The sequence below is a fragment of the Nycticebus coucang genome, chromosome 6, assembly GCF_027406575.1.
Source record: "Nycticebus coucang isolate mNycCou1 chromosome 6, mNycCou1.pri, whole genome shotgun sequence".
Classification (NCBI taxonomy): domain Eukaryota; kingdom Metazoa; phylum Chordata; class Mammalia; order Primates; family Lorisidae; genus Nycticebus; species Nycticebus coucang.
In genome coordinates this window covers 43,663,138-43,685,323 of record NC_069785.1, presented here as the reverse complement: position 1 = coordinate 43,685,323, position 22,186 = coordinate 43,663,138, and the positions used below count along the sequence as shown (strand labels likewise).

At 42.2% G+C, this 22,186-nt stretch overlaps 1 protein-coding gene and 1 non-coding gene across 3 annotated transcripts in view; one reads left to right on the top strand and one right to left on the bottom strand.

Annotated features, from left to right (window-relative positions):
* MGA (MAX dimerization protein MGA) overlaps window positions 1-19,536 on the bottom strand; it is a 151,266-nt gene extending 131,730 nt beyond the window's left edge. Inside the window, exons 1-2 of one of the 2 annotated variants that reach the window (XM_053593492.1) lie at window positions 19,346-19,399; window positions 19,054-19,219 (exon numbers count right to left, since the gene is read on the bottom strand). Coding sequence is in view for 1 of the 2 variants with exons in the window: in XM_053593505.1 (XP_053449480.1) it covers window positions 19,346-19,515 (170 nt within the window). In the remaining variant the exon portion in view is untranslated. Of the gene's footprint in view, window positions 1-19,053; window positions 19,220-19,345 lie in introns of both variants that reach the window. The other variant, XM_053593505.1, reaches the window with a different exon arrangement.
* Window positions 5,014-5,115, top strand: LOC128589393 (U6 spliceosomal RNA). The gene has a single exon (XR_008380985.1). It is a non-coding gene; the product is annotated as a U6 spliceosomal RNA (small nuclear RNA).
* Window positions 19,537-22,186: the final 2,650 nt, after the last annotated feature.

Here is a 22,186-nt window from a genome sequence, read left to right as displayed (position 1 = left end):
AGAAATGGAGGGCTGATGGGAATGAGTTTGGATATACTTTTGGAAAATCAAGATAAAATTATAATGGCACATTTTCCTGGAAAAAAAACAGGCTTACAACAGGCTTCTTCTTTTTAAAGAAAGAGCCAAACACCTCCATTTCAGGAATTCTAGAGAAAGCATCTAGAAAATGTACACTCATTATTAAATTATTTGGAGAACATTATAAAATGTGTAGACTTTCCAATGGTTGTTTCATTTATTGTCTGGTTACCCATCTTTTGAATGTTTTCCTACTTATTAGTACCTCCAGTGAAGGCAAGCAGGGAAAAACAAAAATACACAAATGGCAAGCTAGACAGTTCTATCATCAGGTAAACATGTACTGGGAAAAGAGTTGGAAACTGATATAATACATTAGCAAAAGTAAAATTTTAAATTCCTACTATCATACTGTAATATAAGAAATACACATTTAGTCTCTATACCCATTTGGAGACAGAGCTCCTAAGATCTTTATAATTTCTGAATGAAAGCAGCATCTGACACAGAGCTTTCAAACCCCTTGGAATTTCCCTGGGTGATAGAAGTATATTTCATTCTAATGAGGCAACTCTTGGTGAGCTCCTAGACAGTTTCAGGATAGGGGCTAGTTGCCAGGAGGAACCAACCATGTGATCAGAAGGCTAGAAATTTCAGTACCATCCCATCCCTGACCTCTTGGGGAGTGGGGACCAGCTGAAGGTTGAGTTGATCACCAATGGCCAATAACAATCATGTTTACATAAAAAAAAGCCTACATAAGGAGGAGTTTGGAGAGCTTTCAGATTGCTGAACACACAGAGATACCAAGAGAGTAATGCTCCCAGAGGGGGCATGGAAGGTCTGTGTCCTTTCCCACAGACTTACCCTATATATCTCTTCTATCTGGCTGTCCATTGGTATACTTTCTATCAATGGGTAATCGCAAATAGTGTTTGCCTATGTTCAAAGAGTCACTCCAGAAAATTAATTAAACTCACAGTGGTTGTGGGAACCCCAATTTAGAGCTGGCTGATCCTAAGTACAATCTACAACCTGGGAACTATATGACTGGCCTTTGAAGTGGAGACAGTCTTGTGAAACTGAGCTCTTAACCTGTAGGATCTGATTCTATCTCCAGATAGGGTTAGAACTGAACTGAATTAAAGGACACCTATTGGTGTCTACTAGACCATTGCTTGGTGTGTGAGGAAAAACCCAACAAACATCTGGTGTCTAAAGTGTTATTTGGAATAGTATATGAAAGCAGGAAAAAGGGCAGCACCTGTGGCTCAGTAAGTAGGCTGCCGGCCCCATATACCGAGGGTGGTGGGTTCGAACTCGGCCCCAGAGAAACTGCAACAACAAAAAAAAATAGCCGGGCGTTGTGCCAGGTGCCTGTAGTCCCAGCTACTCGGGAGGCCTACGAATAGAATAGCCTATGGCCAAGAGCTGGAGGTTGCTGTAAGCACTCTACCAAGGGTGACAAAGTGAGACTCTGTCTCTAAAAAAAAAAAAAGGGGGGGGGGCAGGAAAAAGCAATAAACCCTAAAATGGACGTGTGGTACCCAGATTGTTGAAAGGAAGTAATTCTTCCATATGCTGGGCTGAGCTGCTTAAATCTGGAAGAATGTGTCCTTCCAGACACATACTCATACTTCCAGACACAAGTATGGGGTACCATACTTAACAGAGGAATAGAGAAGGCCAGTAAAGATGGTAAGAATAAGCCGGGCGTTGTGGCGGGCGCCTGTAGTCCCAGCTACTCGGGAGGCTGAGGCAGGAGAATCACCTAAGCCCAGGAGTTGGAGGTTGCTGTGAGCTGTGTGATGCCACGGCACTCTACCGAGGGCAAGAAAGTGAAACTCTTGTCTCTACAAAAAAAAAAGATGGTAAGAATATACAGAAACCGTGGCGGCGCCTATAGCTTGAAGGAGAAGGGCGCCGGCCCCATATGCCATAGGTGGCAGTTTCAAACCCAGCCCCAGCCAAAAACTGCAAAAATAAAAAATAAAAAAGAATATACAGAAACCATGCTGTATTAAAGAAAAATTGAAATTATTAGGAATTTTCTTTTTAAACTTTATTTAATCTTAATGGTAGAAACAGAAGGTAGAGGAAGAAGGAAAACAGTACAAGGGAAAAGAAATTAGTTAAGTAAATTAAATCTAAAGGAAAGTTAATGATCATCCTCCAAAAAGGAGAGAAAAACAAAAATGAGATAACTAATACATTCAAGAAACACTAATCGTACTCTTACTATGTGCTAGGCTCTGTGCTAAGTGCTAGGGAAAAAACAAAAAACACTGACTAAATGCAATGTAGTAGCCTCACCTGGGACCTGGAATAGAAAAAGGACATTAATGAAAAAATTAGAGAAATCCAAATAAAGTCTAGACTTTAATAGTAATATGACAATGTTGGTTTGTTAGTTTTGACAAATGTAACACAGCAAAGCAAGATATAAACACTAGGGCTCGGTGCTTGTAGTTCAAGCAGCTAAGGCACCAGCCACATACACCTGAGCTGGCGGGTTCGAATCCAGCCCAGGTCCGCCAAACAATGATGACGGCTACAACAAAAAAATAGCCGGGCATTCGGGCAGGCGCCTGTAGTCCCAGCTACTTGGGAGGCAGAGGCAGAAGAATCGCTTGAGCCCGGGAGTTGGAGGTTGCAGTGAGCTGTGATGCTACGGCACTCTACCCAGGGCGACAGCTTGAGGCTCTGTCTCAAAAAAAAAAAAGATATAAACATTAGGGGAGACTGGGTAAGGGGTATACAGGAACTTTCAGTACTATCTTCACAACTATATGATGGTTCCTCAAAAAATTAAACACAGAATTACCATATGATCTGGCAATTCCACTTCTAGGGATATATTTAAAAGAACCTAAAGCAGGAACTTGAAGAGATGTTTGCATACCCATGTTCATAGCAACATTATTCACAAAAGTGAAAAAGTGGAAGCAATGCAAGTGTTCATCAACATATAAATAAATATCTTAAAATGTAGTGTACATAAAATGGAATACTGTTCACTTGTAAAAAGGAAAGAAGGCAAAATAATGGAGACAGCAAAAAGATAATTGGTTGCTGGGGGGGTATGAATAGGTAGAGCACAGAGGATTTTTAGAGCAATGAAAATACTTTGTATGCCTGTAGTCCCAGCTGCTCGGGAGGCTGAGGCAAGAGAATCGCAGAAGCCCAAGAGCTGGAGGTTGCTGTGAGCTGTGTGATGTCATGGCACTCTACCCGAGGGCAGTACAGTGAGACTCTGTCTCTAAAAAAAAAAAAAAGAAAAAGAAAATACTTTGTATGATAATATAATGATGGGCACATGTTATTATAAATTTGTCCAAACCCATAGGATGTACCACACTAAGAGTGAACACTAATGTACACTATGGACTTTGCATGATTAAGATGTGTCAATGTATGTTCATCAACTGTAAAGAATGCACCACTCTGGGCGGCGCCTGTGGCTCAAGGAGTACGGTGCCGGTCCCATACGCCGGAGGTGGCAGGTTCAAACCTAGCCCCGCCAAAAAACCACAAAAAAAAAAAAAAAAGAATGCACCACTCTGCTAAAGAATGTAATAATGGGGGAGGCTGCGCACACATGGGGAAATCTCTATATCTTGCCCTTATTTTTGCTATGAACCCAAAACTGCTTTAAAAAAAAAAAAAGTCTTTACAAATAACAAAAGGAGAATGTGGTTCACGATGTAATCCTAGCACTCTGGAGGACGAGGCAAGTAAACTGCTTGAGCTCAGGAGTTCAAGACCACCTGGAGCAAGAGCGAGACCCCCTGCCTCTACTAAAAATAGAGAAACTAGCCAACCATGGTGGCACAGGCCTGCAGTCCCAGCTACTCAGGAGGCTGAAGCAAGAGGATCACTTGAGCCCAAGAGTTTGAGGCTACTACGACCTATCATGACATCAAGGGACTCTTTTTCTTTTTTTTAGACAGAGCCTCAAGCTGTCACGGTAGGTAGAGTGCCGTGGCATCACAGCTCACAGCAACCTCCAACTCCTGGACTTAAGTGATTCTTTTGCCTCCGCCTCCCAAGTAGCTGGGACTACAGGTGCCTGCCACAACACCTGGCTATTTTTTAGTTGCAGCCATCATTGTTTGGTGGGCCTGGGCTGGATTCGAACCCGCCAGCTCAGGTGTACGTGGCTGGCCCCTTAGCAGCTTGAGCCACAGGCGCTTGAACCACAGGCGCTGAGCCGACATCATGGCACTCTATCCAAGATGACAGTGTGAGATTTTGTCTCAAAAAATAAAAGTCTAAGTCAAAATTCTGTGACACTCTAAAAATGCCATAAATAAATGGTTTAATTACTTAAAAATAATTTGCCAAGCCTGGTTCTAGAGGCCTGAGCATGGAACCCACATGTAATATGGATAAAACAAAGATGTGTATGTATGAGGGAGACAGGAGGTATGAGATAAACTACAAGGTAGTGGGCTTTTTTTTCCTTTTTTTTTTTTTGTGTGTGTGTGGTTTTTGGCCAGGGCTAGGTTTGAACCCACCACCTCAGGCATATGGGACCGGCGCCCTACTCCTTGAGCCACAGGCGCCACCCAGTGGGCTTTTTTTTTCTTTCTTTGAGATGGAGTCTCACGCTGGTACCCTGCCTAGAGTGCCATGGCCTCAGCCTAGCTCACAGCAACCTCAAACTCCTGGACTCAAACAATCCTCCGGCCTCAACCTTCCAAGTAGCCGAGACTACAGGAGCCCAGCAGTACTGGGCTTTAAGTGTCAAGCTAAGTGAGGAATCTGAACTTGTCTCAATTTGGTTCCATTTACTGTGAAAAGCCACTAAAGAATTTTAGTGACAATAATCTGATCAAATCGCCACCTAAAGACAATTATCCACCTGTTTCTAAAGGCACCTGAGCTATTCATTTACTAAAAAACAAAACTTGAAAAAGAAAAAAAAGAAGTCTAGTAGCATAGCATAGCAATAGGTTAATAGTGGTAATTAGTATATTAGAAATTTTTACTGTGCTCACTTCGGCAGCACATATACTAAAATTGGAACTAATAAGATTAGCATGGCCCCTGCAAAAGGATGACACGCAAATTCGTGAAGTGTTCCTTACTTTTTAATAAATAAATAAATTTTTTACTTCCTTCTTTGTGCTTATCTGTATTTTTCGTATCTTCTGAAAACTACTTGTTTAATTCAAATATTAAAATGAATACTTTTAAACTAGTATTCATACATAAACACACAGAATTTGTTCTCTATACCTTTCTCTTTGCTCCCTTAAGTGGTAGGAGAAAGAATGCTTAGGAATCTACATGTAGCAAAAAGTTGAAAGTATGCCTCAGTTACACTGATAAACCTGAAAGAATAAAATGTTTAGATACAATGTAGTGGCAAAGGACTGTATGGCTCTTATCACATCAAACTGAGCCAAGTCAATATCTCGTGAAACTAGAAATGTTAAAGGATAAGAGAAAATGTAAAACTTGGAAGTCAAGTTAAAATGTAGAAAACTCATACAAGGTTAAGATTGCATATAATTCTGAGAAAACAATTACAGGCTTAAAAAATGCAAGACCTTGATTTATACCACAGTACTTTGCAATTACTGATTACTGCTTGTTAAGAACAAATTCCTTTTAATATTATGTTTCAGTTTCTCAACTAAATTGTCAGGGCTTCAAGTGCAGGGAACCATGTCTTTTATTTCTTTTATGTGTCCCTCACAGTACCTCATACCATACCATACTCATATTGTAGGTTCTCAATACATGACAAAATAATGTCAAAGTGAATGACAAAATAATCAATCCTACTTTGGGTTCACGACTGAAACCCTCACACCTACAATTCACACCATTAAGCCTCCTTCTATGCAACAATTTAAAGGACATTCCTGGGGCGAGTACTGCTGATTCTACTCAATTTATTACAATAGGTTCCTTCTCCAGCAAAGAGCTCAAAGTACACGTGTAATGTTAAAATAGAATTCCTGACTACTGAGAAGGTGGGTGGCAAAGTGGGCAAGTGAAGGAAGAATCTATTATAATAGCTTCCCTCCAAAGAATTATTCAGCCCTAGCAATTAAAACATTCCTAACATATCTCTGAATTAAGACTCCAAACAGACATCATTTCATTAAACTTTGTTCAGGCTAAATTATAACAATGAATAGCATCAAAGCCAAAAACTTACTGCTGCTTCGACTTTTGGCTAAGATAATGTGTACTATCTGTTCTTTTTTTGTTTGTTTGTTTTTTGCAGTTTTTGGCAGGGGCTCGGTTTGAACCCACCTCCTCCGGTATATGTGGACAGCACCCTACTCCTTTGAGCCACAGGTACCACCCATACTATCTGTTCTTATCAGTTTACTATCTGATAATGTCCTCTGAGGACAATATATTAAAACAGTGGTTCTCAAACTTCTAATGCCGCAACCCTTTAATACAGTTCCTGTGGGTCGTGACTCACAGGTTGAGAACAGCTCATTAGAAGAATTTTTGGAGGGCGGCGCCTGTGGCTCAGTGAGTAGGGTGCCGGCCCCATATGCTGAGGGTGGCGGGTTCAAACCCAGCCCCGGCCAAACTGCAACAAAAAAATAGCCGGGTGTTGTGGTGGGCGCCTGTAGTCCCAGCTACTAGGGAGGCTGAGGCAAGAGGATCACGTAAGCCCAAGAGCTGGAGGTTGCCGTGAGCCGTGTGACGCCATGGCACTCTACCGAGGGCAATAAAGTGAGACTCTGTCTCTACAAAAAAAAAAAAAAAAAAAAAAAAGAGGGCGGCGCCTGTGGCTCAGTCTGTAAGGTGCCGGCCCCATATACCGAGGGTGGAGGGTTCAAACCCGGCCTCGGCCAAAAAACTGCAACCAAAAAATAGCCGGGTGTTGTGGCGGGCGCCTGTAGTCCCAGCTACTCGGGAGGCTGAGGCAAGAGAATCGCTAAAGCCCAGGAGTTGGAGGTTGCTGTGAGCTGTGTGAGGCCACGGCACTCTACCAAGGGCCATAAAGTGAGACTCTGTCTCTACAAAAAAAAAGAATTTTTGGAGAAGGGAGTTGAAACAGGAGCTTGTTCTGTCCACATCACACATCCACCTGGTACTGCGGTACCTCCAGGAGTGGTACACCCCACCTCAGGGGATCAACAAAAAAACAAAGGTACTGGGAGAACTGGATAACCCCTTATAAAAGACTGACCCTTGACTCATACTTTTCACCACTTAACAAAAATTTACTCAAGACAGATAAAAGATTTAAATCTAAGACACAAAACAATAAAAATGTTAGGAGAAAGTTTGGGAAAAACTCTTGATGATGTTGGACTGCGAAAAGATCTTATGATGAAGACTTTAGTGGCTGGCTATCTCAACAACAACAAAAATTAACAAATGGGACTTAATTTAAGCTGAAAAGATTCTGCACAGCTAAGGGTACAACAAGCAAAGCAAAAAGACAACTTTCAGAATGGGAAAAGATATTTGCAGGGTAAGAATCTGACAAAGAGGCTCGGTGCCTGTAGCTCAGCAGCTAGGGCAACAGCCATGTACACTGGAGGTGATGGGTTCGAACCCGGCCTGGGCCTGCCAAAACAATGACAACTACAACAAAATAGCCGGGTGTTGTGGCAGGCACTTGTAGTCCCAGTTACTTAGGAGGCTGAGATAAGAGAATTGCTTAAGCCCAAGAGTTTGAGGTTGCTGTGAGCTGTGATGCCAAGGCACTCTACGGAAGGTGACAAAATGAGACTCTGTCTCAATAAAAAAAAAAAAAAAAAAAGAATCTGACAAAGGGTTGATGACTAGAATCTACAGAGAACTAAAATTAATTAACAGAAAAAGAGTGGGCGGTGCATGTGGCTCAGTGAGCAGGGCGCCGGCCCCATATACCAAGGGTGGTGGGTTCAAACCCAGCCCCGGCCAAACTGCAACAAAAAAAATAGCTGGGCGCTGTGGCGGGCGCCTGTAGTCCCAGCTACTCGGGAGGCTGAGGCAGGAGAATCGCCTAAGCCCAGGAGTTGGAGGTTGCTGTGAGCTGCGTGAGGCCACGGCACTCTACCGAGGGCCATAAAGTGAGACTCTGTCTCTACAAAAAAAAAAAAAAAAAAAAAAGAGTAAATAATCCAATCTACTAATGGGCAAGAAATATAAAGAAAACTTTCTCTGATAAAACAAAAGAATGGCTAACAAACATGAAAAAATGCTCATTGTCCCTAATCATCAGAGAAACGCAAATCAAAACCACTGAGACACTGGGCACAGTGGGAGGCTGAGGCGGGAGGATTGCTTGAGCTCAGGAGTTCAAGGCTTGTCTTGAACAAGAGTGAGACCCCGACTCATGAAAAAAATTGAAAAACCCAGCCGGGCGCACAGCGAGCATCTATAATCCCAGCGGCTTCGGAAACTGAGGCAGCAGGATGCCCACAGCCTGAGTCTGAGGTTGCAGTGAGCTACGATGCCACTGCACTCTGTCAGGGCATAGGGTAGAACTCTGTCTAGACAAAAAATAAATAAATAAAAAACACTCTGAGACATCACCTAACCCCAGTGAGAATAGCTCACATCACAAAGTCTCAAAGCTGCAGATGCTGGTGCAGATGTGGAGAGAAGGGAACACTTTTACACTGCTGGTGAGACTGCAAACTAATGTAAGTTTTTTGGAAAGAAGTATGGAGAATCCTCAAAGAACTCAAATTAGACCTCCAATTTGATCCTGCAATCCCATTACTAGGCATCTACCTAGAAGAAAAAAAAATTATTATAAGAACATTTGCACTAGACTATTTATCGCACCTCAATTTACAATCGCCAAAACGTGGAAACAACCTAAATGCCCACCAACCCAGGAATGAATTAACAAGCTGTGATATATGTATACCATGGAATACTATTCATACTAAATATTAAAAAGGATGGGAGACTTTACATCTTTTGTATTAACCTGGATTGAGCTGGAACACATTCTCCTTAATAAAGTATCACAAGAATGGAGAAGTAAGAATCCAATGTACTCAAGTTGAATATGAAGCCAGTAGATGATCTAATACACATACTCATGGGAGAAAAACTTAGATCAATTCAAGGTGGGGGGCAGGGGAACAAGGGAGCAGAGAGGAGGGAGGAGGGAGAAGGATGGGGGTTACCATGTATGGCATACCTCGTGGGGAGGGACTACACCTAACAAATGCAATCAGTGTAACCTAACTCTTTGTACACTTAATGAAACCCAAACAACAACAAAAAAGAAAACAGAAAAGGAAGAAAAAAAAAACTAAAAACTTGCTATAACAAAAAAGATCCCAAAAATCTCTGCTAACAGTCCATATGGTTGTATATTGTAAGGTCTAATTTTAATTATTTAATCTTTTGCCAAAGCAAAATTTCTTTTTCCAAAGTATTGTGATTAAGCATCCCACCACATGCAAAGCACTGGGAAATGAATTAAAAAGCAGCCGCCAAAACACCAACAGATTTTTTTTTTGAGACAGAGTCTCATTTTGTTGCCCCTGGTAGAGTGCTCTGGTGTCATAGCTCACAGCAACCTCAAACTCTTGGGCTCAAATGATCCGCTTGCCTCAGCCTCCCAAGTAGCTGGGACTACAGGCACCCACAACAACGCCTGTTATTTTTTTAGAGACAGGGTCTTGCTCTTGACTCAGGCTGGTCTCAAACTCCTGAGCTCAGGCAATCCACCCACCCTGGTCCTCCCAGAGTGCTAGGATTACAGGTGTGAGCCACCCCGCCTGGCCTGATTTTGTACTTTGTTATAAATTGAAGTATAGGCAGTTCCTGGGTTGATGAATGAGATAGGTTCTGTAGGTTTGTTCTTAAGTTGAATTTGCATCTAAGTTGAAACAAGTACATTTATTTATTACCTGTAATAGCCTCCACCAGTAAGTGCAAGTCCTATAACAGTCGGACATCTATAACTCAGGGACTGCCCATATAAGCAACAGCAGGAAATACCATGTACCAGTATAACCAACTGAGGACGTACCATACAGTGAGGAATCAACGTCTGTCAAAATTAGGGGAAATTACATACCAAATTTAAGGTAGACATTGAAGACTGAGTAGAAGCTTGAGGCAGAGCAGTAAAAAGGGGGAGCCAGAGCATTGTAGGGAAACAATGCAAGGCCCACTGTCACAGTAGGAGAGAGACATAGGTAGAATAAGATGATGACTCTTGTGTGCTAAGCAATAAAATGTAGAGTTTCTACCTTTAAAAATGGAGAGAAAGTAGAAATAATAAGGCAGGAAAGTGACAAAAACCTGAAAATGAAAAGGAAAAGCTACCCTGTTTCCTCGAAAATAAGACATCCTCCGAAAATAAGACCTACTTATAGGAAAGATAAGACGTCCCCTGAAAATAAGACCTAGCGCATCTTTGGGAGCACACCTTAAAATAAGACACTGTCTTATTTTCAGGGAAACAGGGTAGTAACATTATAATCATCTCGAAGACATTACTGAATGCTATACTAATTAGACATTGCTCAGTAAATACCATGCTGATGCTGATACAAAACAAGTATTAGTGCAATCTGCTCCCCTCCATGACTTCAATAACCTCAGGGCTCAGTCACTGGCCCTCTTCTCTGCTCCCTAGCTGAACTCACCACTTCTATGTTTTTAAAACATAATCTATGTATTGATGACATCCAAAACGTGTACATTCACAGTGCTGACCCTAACCCTAAGGCTCCAGACTTAAAACAGTAAACTGCCTATTGGCTATTGCTAGATATCTAGAAACATCTCAAGCTCAAAATATCCAACTAAATTCTTATCTAAACTAGCTCCTTCCTTGTAAATGGCACAAGTTGCTCTAGCTCAGCAGTTCTCAACCTGTGGGTTGCGACCCCTTTTTAACAATGAAAATACCTTGTGGCATTAGGAAGGTTGAGAACCACTGCTCTAGCTAAAAACCTTGGAATAATCTTTGATTCCTCTCACCTCTCACAGGTAATCTATCCACAAATCCTGTTCTACACCTTCAGATATGTCTGGAATTCAATCATTTCTCACTGCTCCATACCACCTCCCTGGTCCAAGCCACCGTACCTCATCACACCACTCTAGCAACCTCACCTGGTCTCCTGCTGCCTCTCTTGCTTCTGCAGCAAAGTGACATTTTGAAAACATAAATTAGATTGTATCATTTTTCTGCACAAAACTGTCCAATGGATTCTATCACAATTAGAATAAAATCCCAAATCCTTGTGGTCTATAAGACTCTACAGAATCTGAACCCTGAAATTATCAACCTCCCAATCTAATTTCCTACTACCATCCCCACCCCCGTCACCACTTAATATACCCCAGCACTCTCCAAACTCTAGCACACTAGCCATCATGCAATTCCTTGAAAATCCCAAACTGATTTCCACAGTAGAGTCTTCCCACTACTATTCCTACTTCTTAAAATGCTCCACATTTTGGCATGTCCTTACTCCTTATTATTCAGGTCTATGTTCAAATGTTACTTCAGGGCGGCGCCTGTGGCTCAAAGGAGTAGGGCGACAGCCCCATATGCTGGAGGTGGCGGGTTCAAACCTAGCCCTGGCCAAAAACTGCAAAAAAATAAAAATAAAAATAAAAAAAAGGAAAATGTTGGGCGGCACCTGTGGCTCAAGGAGTAAGGCGCCAGTCCCATATGCTGGAGGTGGCGGGTTCAAACTCAACCCCAGCCAAAAACCACAAAAAAAAAAAAAAAAAAAAAGGAAAATGTTACTTCAGAGAAGTCTTACCTGGCAACCCATCTAAAAGAACCACTAAACCCATCACTCATGTACTATTTCTTTCATAGCCCTTCAACAATATCCAAAGTCATCTTGATTTATTTATTGGCTCATTGTCTATCTACTGAAATCTAAATTTCAAGACGGTAGGACTTTGTCTTGTTCACTGCTCAATCCAATCCCTAGCACCTGGCACAATACCAGGCATACAGCAGGGCTCATTAATTATTTGTTGTTGAATGAACAATTGAATTCACCTCATTCATCTAAACTATCCTATCTATATTTTCATCCTATTATGTACAATTGAATAATTCCTTTCCTACCTTTAGATTTATATCTAATTATTGGTTACCAGAATGTTCTTCCTAGAATAAAGTCCTTAAAACAGTTTAGACTGTTAAAATAGGCTATACTGCACTCTACCCGAGGGCCATAAAGTGAGACTCTGTCTCTACAAAAAAAAATAGGCTATACTGTACCAATACCTTTATTGCCATTCCATAAATAACCCTACAGGTAACTGTGCTAGTTTTTTAGTTTTTATTTATTATAAATACCATTGATAAAGATGAAAAGGTAAGTACAGATTATAACAAATATTTACTTTATACTGCAAGAAACAAAATCATTCTTTTTTTTTTTTTTTTTTGTAGAGACAGAGTCTCACTGTACCGCCCTCGGGTAGAGTGCCGTGGCGTCACACGGCTCACAGCAACCTCCCAACTCTTGGGCTTACGCGATTCTCTTGCCTCAGCCTCCCGAGCAGCTGGGACCACAGGCGCCCGTCACAACGCCCGGCCATTTTTTGGTTGCAGTTTGGCCGGGGCTGGGCTCGAACCCGCCACCCTCGGCATATGGGGCTGGCGCCCTACTCACTGAGCCACAGGCGCCGCCCAACAAAATCATTCTTTAAATAATAGTTAACTACAGAAAAGCAAACTTCTTTTTCTTTTTGAGACAGAGTCTCACTCTGTCACCAAGTTAGAGTGCGATGGCATCAGCCTCGCTCACAGCAACCTCAAATTCCTTGGTTCAAGTGATCTTCCTGCCTCAGCCTCCCAAGTAGCTGGGACTACAGGCACCCACCACAATGCCTGGCTAATTTTTTTCTATTTTTAGAAGAGACAGGGTCTCACTCTTGCTCAGGTTGGTCTTGAACTTCTGAGCTCAAGTGATCCTCCATCTCAGCCACCTCATCCAGATGGAAAACCAAACATTTTGGTTTTAGAAAACCAAATTCAGGGGCGGCGCCTGTGGCTCAGTCCGTAAGGCGCCGGCCCCATATACCGAGGGTGGCGGGTTCAAACCCAGCCCCGGCCGAACTGCAACCAAAAAATAGCCGGGCGTTGTGGTGGGCACCTGTAGGCCCAGCTACTCGGGAGGCTGAGGCAAAAGAATCGCTTAAGCCCAGGAGTTGGAGGTTGCTGTGAGCTGTGTGAGGCCACGGCCCTCTACCGAGGGCCATAAAAAGTGAGACTCTGTCTCTACAAAAAAAAAGAAAACCAAATTCAGTATCAGCTCCCGTAGCTCAGTGGTTAGGGTGCTGGCCACCTACACCGAGGCTGGGGGTTTCAAACTCAGCCTGGCCTGTTAAACGATCATGACAACTACAACCAAAAAATAGCCAGGCGTTGTGATAGGTGTCTGTAGTCTCAGCTACTTGGGAGGCTGAGGCAAGAGAATCACTTGAGCCCGAGAGTCTGAGGTTGCTGTGAGCTGTGATGCTATAGCACTCTACCAAGGGCAACAAAGTACAACTCTGTCCTCCCACAAAAAAATAAAATAAAAACCAAATTCACAGACAGGTGATTACAGTCATATCAACAGCACAAATCATGTTGACATGATTCTAATCCCAGCCTTATGAGAGAAACATCAAACCCCAATTGAAGGGACATGTTACAAAATACCTGACCAGTACTCAAAACCATCAAGGTCATCAAAAATAGTAAAGTCTGAGAATCTATCATAGCCAAGAAGATTCTAAAGATCTATGACTACAAAAAGTATTGTATTGGATGGTCATATTGGATGGACCTGGAACAGAAAAAGGAAAATAGATAAAAATTAAGCAAATCTGGGTGGCGCCCGCAGCTCAGTGGGTAGGGCGCCAGCCACAAACACCAAGGCTGGTGGGTTCGAACCTGGCCTGGGCCCGCTAAACAACAATGACAACTGCAACAAAAAAACAGCTAGGCGTTGTGGCAGGTGCCTGTACTTGGGAGGCTGAGGCAAGAGAATCACTTAAGCCCAAGAGTTGGAGGTTGCTATGAGCTGTGACGCCACAGCACTCTACCCAGGGCGATAGCTTGAGACTCTGTCTCAAAAAAAAACTAAGCAAATCTGAATAAACTATGAATGTCAGTTAAAAATAATTTATCATTATCTGTTCATTAACTAGCATAAACATACTATGCTAATATATTAATAATAGGAAAAAGTAGGTGCTGTGTGAAAACTGCATACTATCTTTTTTTCTTTTTTTTTGTAGAGACAGAGTCTCACTGTACCGCCCTCGGGTAGAGTGCCGTGGCGTCACACGGCTCACAGCAACCTCTTAACTCTTGGGCTTACGCGATTCTCCTGCCTCAGCCTCCTGAGCAGCTGGGACTACAGGCGCCCGTCACAACGCCCGGCTATTTTTTGGTTGCAGTTTGGCCGGGGCTGGGTTTGAACCCGCCACCCTCGGCATATGGGGCTGGCGCCCTACTCACTGAGCCACAGGCGCCGCCCAAAACTGCATACTACCTTTACAGTTTTCTATAAATCTAAAACTGTTCTAAAAAAGTTAAATTAATTCATCCAAAATCCTACCACCCAAATAAAAGTACCGTTAGTTTACATTTGATGTGTATCTTTTTAGAGTTCTATAACAGTAGTCCCCCTCTTATTCCCAGGTGACAGGTTCAAAGACGCCCAGCGGATGCCTAAACCTCAGAAAGTACTAAACCCTATGTATATTTTTTCCCTACATATACATACACTGTAATAAAAAATATATGAATGTCATATCTTTCTCTTGCTCTCAAAATATTTTCAGACCACAACCAACTGCAGATAACTGAAACTGTAGAAAGTGAAACCTTGGAAAATGAAAGCACAGATAAGGGGGATTACTGTAAATGGACACATACAGATATATTCCTACAAATACTTAAGGCTATTATAATTTTGTAACCTGCTTTTTTTCTCTTAACAAGATATATTCCATGCTTTACAAGTCATTGGCAGAGATCTATTATCATGTTTAATAGCTATTCTCCTCTATAAAGGCACCATATTTATTTACTTAATCCCCTGTTAAAAGTTTTTCCAGGGCGGCGCCTGTGGCTCAAGGAGTAGGGCGCCGGTCCCATATGCCGGAGGTGGCGGGTTCAAACCTAGCTCCGGCCAAAAATAAAAAAATAAAAAAAAAAAAGTTTTTCCAATTTTTTCTATTACAAAAAATGCTACAAAGACAAAACCTAAATGAACATATTTGCAAACATACCTATTAGTGCCTTAACAAGAAATAGCTTCTACTGAGTCTAAAGAGATTTTAATGGTTTCAATGGGTATGTTCAGATGTAAATACCCTACAGCAGTGTATGAGTGCTTTTTACTCCTCCTATGCCAACACCAGATATTATCATTTTACTGCATCTATGCCAATTTGCCAGAATAGGTGGGAAAGGATTGTTTTGTGTTCTTATTAAGTGAAAAATAACAAAAGCATTTTTATTAGCTACTTTTACTTCTGTACGTGATTTTCTATTCATCATGTCTTTTGCCCAATTATTAGCTATTAAGGACATTAATCTAGGTTCAACTCATGGTTCAATTTTTTTCCTCAACAATTTGCCAGGCTTTTGCTCAACACTAAAAACTTGGTTGGCACATAGTAAGCATTCAATAAATATGTTAAATGAATACTTAATGAATAAATCTGTCTTTTAACTTTCTGGTGCTTCTCCCAACTAGAGGCCATTTTATGTAAAAATTCTTATCAATCTCTGCCTTTATGGATTCTGCCTTTGCAGTAATAGTTAAAACAGCTCATCCTACTTCAAGATTGGAACACTGTTCACCTATCTATTTTTAAAGTAGCCATTTTCTGAATTCACATTTTATGCTTAAATATTTAATTTACTTGGATTTTATTTAAATTTTAACATAGGGATCTCATTTTATCTTTTTCCTCCATTGGTAGCCAATTGTTCCAACATAACTTTGGAATCCTTTTCCCCTATAGGAAATATCATCTTTACATATTTCTAGATTATTCTGTTTCACAACTCTATTCCAAGGTTGTATTTTGATTATTATAACTGCATTTGTATAATCGTTAGTACAAGTCCTCCCTTCATTTTCTCCTTTAAAAATCTTACTGATGGGGGGCGGTGCCTGTGGCTCAAGGAGTAGGGCACTGGTCCCATATGCCGGAGGTGGTGGGTTCAAACCCAGCCCCAGCCAAAAACCACAAAAAAAAAAAAAAAAAAATCTTACTGATGGGTGGGTGGCACCTGTGGCTCAGTGAGTAGGGAGCCGGCCCCATATACCAAGGGTGGCGGGTTCAAACCCATCCCTGGCTGAAATGCAACCAAAAAATAGCCAGGCATTGTGGCGGGCGCCTATAGTCCCAGCTGCTCGGGACGCTGAGGCAGGAGAATCACAGAAGCCCAAGAGCTAGAGGTTGCTGTGAGTCCTGTGACATCATGGCACTCTACAGAAGGCAGTAAAGTGAGACTCTGTCTCTACAAAAAAAAAAAAAAAACTTACTGATGGGGCAGCACCTGTGGCTCAGAGGAGTAGGGCACCGACTCCATATACCGGAGGCGGCGGGTTCAAACCCAGCCCCAGCCAAAACTGCAAAAAAAAAAAAACTTCTTGATGGCAGTGCCTGTGGCTGAGTAAGGCACCGGCCCCATATACCAAGGGTGGCAGGTTTGAACCCAGCCCTGGTCAACAAAAAAAATAGCCAGGCACCTTGTCACATGCCTGTAGTCTCAGCTACTCAGGAGGCTGAGGCAAGAGAATCGCCTAGGCCCAAGAGAAGGAGGTTGCTCTGAGCTGTGATGCCACCGCACTCTACCGAGGGCAACAAAGTGAAACTCTGTCTCTTAAAATAAATAAACAAATAAATAAATACAATAATAAATAAAAACCTTACTGATTTACAAATAGTTTTCTTTTTTTTTTCTATTTTTTTTATTTCTTTTTTTTTTTTTTTTGTAGAGACAGAGTCTCACTTTATGGCCCTCGGTAGAGTGCCGTGGCCTCACACAGCTCACAGCAACCTCCAACTCATGGGCTTAAGCGATTCTCTTGCCTCAGCCTCCCAAGTAGCGGGGACTACAGGCGCCCACCACAACGCCCGGCTATTTTTTGGTTTTTTTGCAGTTTGGCCGGGGCTGGGTTTGAACCTGCCACCCTAGGTATATGGGGCCGGCGCCTTACCGACTGAGCCACAGGCGCCACCCCTACAAATAGTTCTTTCAAATTAACTTTGGAATAAATGAATCACTGGCAAGTTTTCTCAATGGAATTATGCAAAGTTACCAGCTGTATGACCTTGTACAAGTTGTTTCATCTCTCTGTTGCTATCTTCCTCAATGGAGATGACAGTACTTACTTCATGAATTTGTTATGAGAACTAAATGAACTGCAGTATAAAATTCTTAAAACATGGGCGGCGCCTGTTGCTCAGTGGGCAGAGTGCTGGCCCAATATACCGAGGGTGTCTGGTTCAAACCCAGCCCCAGCCAAAACCGCAACAATAAAATAGCAGGGCGTTGTGGTGGGCACCTGTAGTCCCAGGTACTTGGGAGGCTGAGGCAAGAGAATCGTCTAAGCCCAGGAGTTGGAGGTTGCTGTGAGCTGTGTGATGCCACGGCACTCTACCGTGGGTGATAAAGTGAAACAGTCTCTACAAAAAAAAAAAAAAAAAAATCTTAAAACATTATGCCAGAAAGATGTTAACTATAATTATAAGAAAGTGAGTTATTATAATTGCTCAATAAATGTTTTCCACATGTGTTTCCACAAAATTCGGAGACTCTTTTTACGATAAATCAAAGGGTGTCATAAAACACAAGCAGTGGTATGGAAAATATAAATTTATACTTGGCCGTGACCCTTGGTGAAATGAATAACTGGAGCTGGGAGCAGAGACCACGATAAACACCAAAACCTGGAGAGTACAAAGCCACAAAAATTTTACAAAGATTGGCCCACCGAGTGAAAGGAAAACATCTAAGTCCTCCTATTCAGTCTTCTGAGCACTAGTAAGTCCTTTCTAAGTAGTACTTCCCCATCTTTACTGTTATGACAATAATAGTTTCCTTTTGATTTCTTTCCAGGAAACACATAGGGATTAGTTGTTAAAAGATCATGTTTTGCAAATGAGGTAGTAGACAAGTACAGAGTATAAACATAATCAATAAAGTTAGATAGGCATACCTTCAATATTCTAACAAATTACCTCCACCAGGTTATCCTGAAATGATTTTGGCAGTGGGGAGAAGCTGTTCACAGGTTTTTTCTTCTTTTGCAGGAAGTCTGTCTCATAGTAATTGCTAATAATTGTTGTTTTTTTTTTTGTCTGCATGAAATTGCGGTTAAGCAGTCACAGATTATATGACGAACCTTAAAAATGATCTCCCCTACGAGGCTTAAATATAAATGAGAAAATGGAAGCCGAGAGTGGCAACATGATTTGCTAATTACAATCAAAGGGCTGGACCCCAGGTCTTCTAATTCCCAGACCAAGACTCATACCATCGCACCACACGCCTGGAGGTGGGAGGAATAAAACTAGACAATCTGGCCTCAGAAAAGAAGCTCGAAAACCACGGGAAGGCACAGTCGAAGGCACGTGACTCGCCACGCCTCTTCCCTCCCACCCTCTCCCTTCCCCGCGCCAGCAGCACGCGCTGCCAACCTCATCATGTGACCTTCACGCGGCCCCAGAGCTTCCCCTGCTAGGCGACTCTTTACAGCAGCCATTTTGCTGAGAACTTGTCGTCCTTTCTCACCGCGGGGCAGGACGCCACAAAAAGCCGCGGCCAGATTTTACAGACAGCCCACGCGCTTCGAAAGAGGAATCAGGCCGTCAGAGATGGGTCAAAACACAAGAACACATCGCACCCCGGGGCGCCGGGGAAAGCTGTGGGTGCGCCTCGGCCGGAGATTGGCTGTGGCGTACACGTGACGCCACAGCCCCCAAACCTCTCCTTCCCCCCCTACCCACAAAAAACACCCACTTAACACCTTGCGCCAAGTACACGCCATGGGGCACACGGGTACAGAAGGATCGCGTGGCAAGCAAGGCGCCTGCGCGTACCTGCCGGGGCAGACCGTAGCCAGCCCACGCGCCGCTCCGCTCAAGGGTCCGGGAATCCTCGCGCGGCTGGACCACCCGGCTGGTCATTGGCTGACAGGTCTGGTCACGTGCTGATCTCAGGCCCGCCCCTAACCGCTAATCACCTGGCACTGTGCTCGAAGCGGCGCTGAAAGTCGTTCGCACGCGGAAAAGGAAGATAGTTAGAGGACCTCCTTTACTGCCCTTAAGGGGTTACATCCGCAAAGGCGAAATAAGAAACCAGGGGCTCAAAACTAAGAAAGCTTACACCTACCGGTTTAACTTCGCGCACCCCTCCAAGAGCCGGGAACCATCGCCCTTGGGCGCTCCCCGATGCACGCTGGGATACGTCTGGCGCCCCTCGGTGTGCTGCGGAGCATTCTGGGAAAGGCACCTCTCCCGATTTCCTGGCGCTCCCCTCCCGGGCGTTCCTTTCATGTCCATTTGAAAGCCCAATCCTTGGGCTCCGAAAGAGGCCGTTTGGGTAATTGTGGAAGTGTGACTGGATCTATCCGGCACTTTCAGTCTCTCCCTCCCCCACTTGTTCGATCTGTGTGGTCTCAGAGAAACCGCTTAACCTTTCTTCTTAAGCAAACGTTTAGTAAGTGCTTGCTTAATGACGTGAATATTGCAAAAAAGGGTATTTGCCTACAAGTAAACTGCCAACCTTTCATGGTCAGTGGAAAAGAATGCTAATTTAAATACAGCTTACCACAAGCCCCTTGAGAGTAGGAATAATACTTAGAATTTTCTTGAGACCTTTGTTGGTAAACTTACTGCTATTGTTGAGGAAAATGAGGGTGGGAGAAGCAGAGGGCATTTTAAAGAGGCCCGGGACGTGTCTGTCACATTTTCTTGTTCCATCTAATAACAGCTGTGGAATATTCGAATCGAGAAAAACACCATCTGCGAACTCTGAGCAAAGATGTTCTTACGTCAGAACTAGTTAGCTTCGCAACGTATTCACAAACTGATCTTCAGGTCAAAAACCCTATTCTACTACCATGAAGCTGCCGACTTAAAACCCTTTACACCTTTTCTGCTTTGAGCACCATTCTTAAGCTTTGCTGATTTCAAAATTGTTTTATCAATTCTTAAGAGGATGATCAAGCTTGAGGAATTTGACTAATGCTGGTCAGACATAGAAGAGCTCTTATTTACAGACTAGAAATTAAATGATTAATTTGTAATGGTGTTACCAAGTCAAAACATTGTTTGGGGTACCCTCTTCTGGTTCAAGGTACTTCAAAGCCTAATAAAGTATCAGAAAATTATTTCTGGATTAGAAAATCAAAAGGGGATTAGATATTATCTAATGAAATTGTAAACATGTATGATAAACTCGAAGTCTATAAAACATTCTAATATTCTTTATTATATTTAATCTTAACAACTCAGAAAAGTACTATAATAATGTATATATTCTGAGTCCATCTTGAGTGGGGAACCTGGAGAAATATGTTTTAATGTATTCTCCAGGCAATTGTGATGCACAACTGGGTTTGAGATCTATAGCTGTAAAGAAAAGACTTCAAGCCTTGAAATCAGACAAATCCATGTGAACTTGTAGTTCTTTCACTTCTTCTACTACAACTATGAAAAGGTTTTAAACTTATTAATCTTCACTTCTTTTACCTGCAAATTGAGGCCAATCATACCTAGTGTTTGGATCGTCATAATAATTCTGAGATAAAAATATTTAAAGCGCCGATTATAGTCCCTGATGAGTAGGAGGCACTCTATAAATGTGTGTACTAGTTAGTGGTAAGGCTGCATTTGAACTAGCATCCTGTACTCTGTCCAATACAGCATATTCTTGAATCATTTTTATCTCTGCTATTCTGTTTCTCCCCTAGACAGTGCTAGAGACACACTAACAGATTGTTGCACACACACAGGATCTTTTTTAGACGCCTTGGTGACTATTGCCCATCTGTTGGTCTATGTCTTTACGTTATCTCCCACCTTCATTTCAAGTTTCTTGACATGTTAAAATGTGGCACTTGTAGGCATTATTGCAGTAAAATAATAATGACTGGGAGAGGCTTAGAGGATGGAGGGGACATATATGCCTACAATTAAAGGAGGTTACAAATTGTTTTCTTTAAATACCTCAGAATAAAGACATCCTCAAAACTCACTCTTCCCTTCACTTACATAACAATATATCAGATGCTCACTTTTGAGACTCCTTCCAGTAGTTCCTTTTTTGTGTTTTTTTTTTCTTTTTTTCCTGGTATCACAGTGCTTGTGTTCAAGTAATACTTCCAGTAGTTCCTTTTCCTCTCCTAGCTTTATCATTCACTTTTAACAAAAGGAGGGTTTACCATGGGCAGAACTTTCCATAGATTTCTAAAACTCCTTATTTCCAAAGCCAAACTAATTATTTATCCCACACACCAACTACTACTGCATTTCACTAAATGAACAGTAACACCATCATCCCAGAAAGTCTAGCAGGCTAGGAAACCCACATTATTCCAAATCTACTTTGAGCATTCAATTGTTCATAAAGATCTGTGGTTTCCCACACTTAAACACCTATAAAGTTCAGTCTCTACTTTCCTTTGCCTCTACCATTGCACTAGGTAAACTCTTATTATTTCTATGAGACCTTACAGACATATAAGTATTGCATTACAATGATAATACCATGTTAATATTTATTTCAGGATACTAGTATATACAGTGGAATATCATTCAGCCATCAAAAAGGAAGTCCTGCCATTGGAGCCAATATAGATGAACCTGGATGACAAGATGCTAAGTGAAATAAGACAAAGAAAGAAAGAAAGGCAAACACTGTTTTTTATCACTTACATGTGAAATCCAAAAAAGTCAAACTCACAAAAGCAGAATAGAATGTTAATTGTCAGAGGCTAGGAGTGGGGAAGGTGGGGGGAAATGGAAAGATGTTGGTTAAAGGGTACAAACATTCACTTACTTTGTACAAAGTAAATTTAAGATGAATTCACAAAATGAGGGTGGCGCCTGTGGCTCAAGGAGTAGGGCGCCAGCCCCATATACCAGGTTCAATCCCAGCCCCGGTCAAAATTGCAAAAAAAAAAGATGAATAAGTTTTGGAAGCCTAATGTACAGGTTGGTTGTCTATACT